The 5490-nt window shown below is 45.2% G+C and overlaps 1 protein-coding gene across 1 annotated transcript; it reads left to right on the forward strand.

The window, feature by feature from the left end:
- Positions 1-4334: 4334 nt before the first annotated feature.
- Positions 4335-5111, forward strand: LOC110751564 (uncharacterized). The gene has a single exon (XM_021952056.1). The coding sequence runs from the start codon at positions 4335-4337 to the stop codon at positions 5109-5111; it is 777 nt and encodes a 258-aa protein (XP_021807748.1).
- The last annotated feature ends 379 nt before the right edge of the window (positions 5112-5490 follow it).

Consider the following 5490-nt stretch of genomic DNA (forward strand, 5'->3'; position numbering starts at 1 on the left):
AAATCAATAGGTGTAAGAAATTGGACAATTCAATTTCGAAGGCAGTTCGTTCCTCATTGGAGTGGTTGGTGTTTTGGGTAGTTCTAAAGATCGGATTTCACTCAAACTTAACCAATTGACTCCTCCCACCGTATTATGATGTTGCCCTAGTTTTGGGCTCGATCCGAAATCAATAGGTGTCGGAAATTGGACAATTCATATTCAAAGGCAGTTCGTTCCTAGTTGGAGTGGTTGGTATTTTGGGTAGTTCTAGAGATCGGATTTCACTCAAACATAACCAAATGACTCCTCCCACCAAATTTTTATGTTGCCCAAGTTTTGGGCTCGATCCGAAATCAATAGGTGTAAGAAATTGGACAATTTATGTTCTAAGGCAGTTTGTTCCTAATCGGAGTGGTTGGTGTATTCCATAGTTCTAGAGCTCGGATTTCACTCAAAACTAACCAAATGAATCCTCCCACCATATTATGTTGTTGCCCAAGTTGAGGGTTCGATCCGAAATCAATAGGTGTAAGAAATTGGACAATTCAAGTTCAAAGGCAGTTCGTTCCTAATTGGAGTGGTTGGTGTTTTGGGTAGTTCTAGAGATCCAATTTCACTCAAACTTAACCAAATCACTCCTCCCACCATATTACGATGTTGCCCAGGTTTTGGGCTCGATCCGAAATCAATAGGTGTAAGACATTTGACAATTCACGTTCAAAGGCAGTTCATCATTCCTAATTGGAGTGGTTGGTGTTTTGGGTAGTTCTAGTTATCGGATTTCACTCAAACTTAACCAAATGACTCCTCCCACCATATTATGATGTTGCCCCAGTTTTGGGCTCGATCCGAAATCAATAGGTGTCGGAAATTGGACAGTTCATGTTCAAAGGCAGTTCGTTCCTATTTGGAGTGGTTGGTGTTTTGGGTAGTTCTAGAGCTCGGATTTCACTCAAACTTAACCAAACGACTCCTCCAACCATATTCTCATGTTGCCCAAGTTTTGGGCTCGATCTGAAATCAATAGGTGTAAGAAATTGGACAATTTATGTTCAAATGATGTTCGTTCCTAATCGGAGTGGTTGGTGTATTCCATAGTTCTAGAGATCGGATTTCACTCAAAACTAACGAAATGAATCCTCCCACCATATTATGATGTTGCCAAAGTTTTGGGCTCGATCCGAAATCAATAGGTGTAAGAAATTGGACAATTTATGTTCAAAGGCAGTTCGTTCCTAATCGGAGGGTTGGTGTTTTGGGTAGTTCTAGAGATCGAATTTCACTCACACTTAAACAAATGACTCCTCCCACCATATTATGATGTTGCCCAAGTTTTGAGCTCGATCCGAAATCAGTAGGTGTAAGAAATTTGACAATTCAAGTTCAAAGCCAGTTCGTTCGTGATTGGGGTGGTTGGTGTATTGGGTAGTTCTAGAGATAGGATTTCTCTCAAAATTAACCAAATGACTCCTCCCACCATATTATGGGGTTGCCCAAGTTTTGGGCTCGATCCGAAATCAATAGGTGTAAGAAATTGGACAATTCATGTTCAAAGGCAGTTCGTTCCGAATTGGAGTGGTTGGTGTTTTGGGTAGTTCTAGAAATTGGATTTCACTCAACCTTAACCAAATGACTCCTCCCACCATATTATGATGTTGCCTAAGGTTTGGGCTCGATCCGAAATCAATGGGTGTAACAAATTGGACAATTCAAGTTCAAAGGCAGTTCATTCATAATTGGAGTGGTTGGTGTTTTGGGTAGTTCTAGAGATCGGATTTCACTCAAACTTAACCAAATGACTCCTCCCACCATATTATGATGTTGCCCAGGTTTTGGGCTTGATCCGAAATCAATAGGTGTAAGAAATTGGACAATTTATGTTCAACGGCAGTTTGTTCCTAATCGGAGTGGTTGGTGTATTCCATAGTTCTAGAGATCAGATTTCACTCAAAACTAACCAAATGACTCCTCTCACCATATTATGGTGTTGCCCAAGTTTTGGGCTCGATCCGAAATCAATTGGTGTAAGAAATTGGACAAGTTCAAAGGCAGTTCGTTCCTAATTGGAGTAGTTGGTGTTTTGGGTAGTTCTAGAGATCGGATTTCACTCAAACTTAACCAAATGACCCCTCCCACCGTATTATGATGTTGCCCAAGTTTTGGGCTCGATCCGAAATCAATAGGTGTAAGAAATTGTACAATTCAAGTTCAAAAGCAGTTCGTTCCTAATTGGAGTGGTTGGTGTGGGAGCAAATATTTTCGTCTCCAATCAGAGCACGCCACGTGGAAAAGAAGATTATCCCTTAAATTAATTAATTGAACCATGTATTGGGATAATTAATTAATCTGGATAATATCTTAATTATATGGTATTATCTCATAATTAATAAAGATAATATCATTAATTGGGATATTATCACAATAAAGGGATATTATCTTATAATTAATGAGATAATATCAATAATTCAGGTATTATCTTATCAAATGGATAATATCCTAATTATAGGATATTATCTTATAATTAACGAGATAATTCAGATATTTTCAAGTCCGACTCGATCTCTATGAAGCCCTAGTCCCGAGGCTACGAAACCCTAGCCCCGAGGCTCCTATAAATAGATGACTTCAGTCATCATTCAAGGTACTTCAAAAAACCCTACATCTAAAACCCGTGAAAATACCCGAAGCTCTCTCTCCCTCTCCACTCTCCACTCTCCACTCTCCATATTTTCTCCATACGGCTCCGGCCACCACACACGGCTCCGCCCGCCCGGTTTACACCATACAAACTCCGTACCCTTTGCTTAGCTATTGTTTTCCTACAAACACTCGAACTAACTTAGGCATCGGAGGGCCTTTGGCCAACACCCCCCGGGTGTGGTCTATTTACTCCAGTCTTTTTTACAGGAATCGAGAAGGAGAGAGAAGGAAGATCGAAGGTTGAAGGATCTAGAAGCGAATATTCTCCCGCGAGATTATTTGCACAAACATTTGGTGCTTTCATTGAGAGCACGAGTTATACTCAACGCGTGCTCAAGGAATCCGTTCCTCCTATTTTCCAATCCACCGAAGCCTTCCAAATAACCATGGTTGGAAGCAAGCGCACGAGGAGCAAGACCGCCACGATGGCTCAATCTGTGACGGCCCAAAGCTACTTCTCCCACGATCCCGCGATCGACATGGTGGCACCACCACCTTTAGCCGCCATGAACCCGCAACAAACCACCGCGCCACCTGCCGGACCGCCAGCTGGGACCACTGCACTAGCCTTCGTCGTACCATCTCATGGCCCCGTGGCCGGATCTAGCCACCTTCATAGCACTGCCGCCGAGTATGGTGGAACCTCCCATCAAGGTGGGCTCACTACCACCGCCGACTTTGGCCCAATCTTGGAGCAACTTCAGCCATTCCCTCCATTGCCTCCACACTCGACGCATGCTCCCGCTCACACCTCTAATGAAACCCTAGCCCGTGTGCAATTGGTCTCCACACACTTCTCTCCTCCCGATCCACGAAGTCAAGTATACCTCAATATGAGAGTTGACCAGCTAACTCAGAGAATGGATGACCAAAACAGTTTGATGAGACAGCTCCTCAACCAAATAAATTTGGCTCAAAACCTTGGCCTTGGACAACAGGGCGAAGAGAGAAGGATGGACGAACGGGCCGATATGCAGTTCGATGGGTACCGAGCAGGTCGAGCAGGAGTAAGCAGACAAGGAGATGGACAACAACGTGATCAGCTTGCCGACATGTCGCAAGCATCAGCAAGCCACACTCAAAGCAGACGAAGTTTCTCATCCGGATCGAGTTCAAGGACCAATGTTCACGAAAGGCCAGGCCCCCAGGGAGGTCAACCGGACGACCCCCACAGTGAGGATCGTGAAGAAAGGCGCTCCGCTATCCGCTCCCGAAGAACCAATTCCCGTCGACATGCTACAAGAAATTCCTCGCAAGCGCAGTTCACCAACACACCTCCTAGGCAGCACAGCCGAGAAGGTCGACACTTGCTAACCAACGAGGAAGTCAATCAACGTCGTCCAAATCGCGAAGGTCACCAGCGTGACCGACCAACTGTGTGTGCGGAATATGTTGAGAACCTTGTAAATAACCGACTTCGAGATTTAAGGATTGGCAGAAATTTCGATGATGCATTACGCATGGAGGTAGACTGAGCAAACTCCTCACCTTTTACAGCCGAAATCGAGCAGGCTGCTCCCCCGAAACGATTCTCAACACCCTCTTTCACATGCTTCAAAGGGGATTCTGATCCTGAAAGTCATCTGAAGCATTTCAAAAGCGTTATGATCCTCCAAAAGGTTGAAGACGCATTAATGTGCAAAGTGTTTGCGATGACTTTGCTAGGAGCATCCGGGTCGATCAGCAGCTTCAAGGAGCTTGCTTATGTCTTCACCAAGGAATACACTTCTTATCGGACGATTAAGAAGAACCATGACCATCTGTTCAACTTGTGCAAGAAGTTCGACGAATCCCTCCGAGACTACATCAAGAGGTTCAAGGCGGAGAAGGCAAAAATCATAGGATGTGATGACCAAGTCGCGTCCTCTGCCTTCAAGAGGGGCTTGCCAACTGAGTGTGAGCTGTATGGCGACCTGACCATCTCTCCCTGCCAAACACTGGAAGAAGTTTTCGCAACAGCAGAGCGCTATGCACTTTGGGACGACGACCGAATTGCCGCTAAGAAGGCTGCCAAGCAAGCCGATCAACTGGCTGAGCAGGCAAGCCAAAGGAATGGCAACAACAAGGATGAAGGCAAGCGCAGATCACAGCCTGAAGGAGATACTCCAGCAACTGAGAGCTACACCAAGTTCACTATCCCGATTCACCAGATCCTAGCCCAAGTAAGGGACATGCCTTGGTTGAAGAAACCATCGCCTTTGAAGGGAAATCCAGCCAAGAAAGATACCAGTAGATATTGCGCATTCCATGAAGGGCACGGTCATTACACAAATGACTGTTTCGCCTGGAAAAGGCACCTTGAAGAGCTGGTCAGAGATGGCCATGGCACGGAATTCATTGCAATGGGGTCTATCCAGCAAATCAAGGATTGTGATGCAGTTGCCAATGAGCCTCCACGAAAAAAGTCATACGGATCAACACGATTCTAGCCGACTCCAAGAGTCTGCGCTGACCACCAGGGAGCAGAAGAGAAAGATCAAGCAAGCGACTTTCGTCTCCCAAGCCGTCACCAGCTACCCAGTCATGGAAGACGATCCTGGCATCATCTTTTAAGGGAAGGAGGTACAAAGACAATGGAATGCCCATCACCTCCAGGGGTATTATCCACGAAGCTCCTCACCTATCAGCTCGCCTCTAAGCAGACGGCCGAGCCTCCCTCACCTTCATTGAAGCCAAGTTACTTTTGATGTTACCCGTGCAACTCATCTCTTTTGTTCAATAAAGCAATGTAGTGACATCGACATCAATACAAGTTCAAGCATTTCTTTCCAATGAAGTGTTCACAAAAGCAATCGACACGTCTCCGGA

Source organism: Prunus avium, chromosome 4, assembly GCF_965620075.1.
Source record: "Prunus avium chromosome 4, drPruAviu1.hap1.1, whole genome shotgun sequence".
Classification (NCBI taxonomy): Eukaryota; Viridiplantae; Streptophyta; class Magnoliopsida; order Rosales; family Rosaceae; genus Prunus; species Prunus avium.

Coding starts and splice junctions, on each gene's coding strand:
- LOC110751564 (XM_021952056.1), top strand. CDS start 4,335: ATGACTTTGCTAGGAGCATCCGGGTCGATCAGCAGCTTCAAGGAGCTT.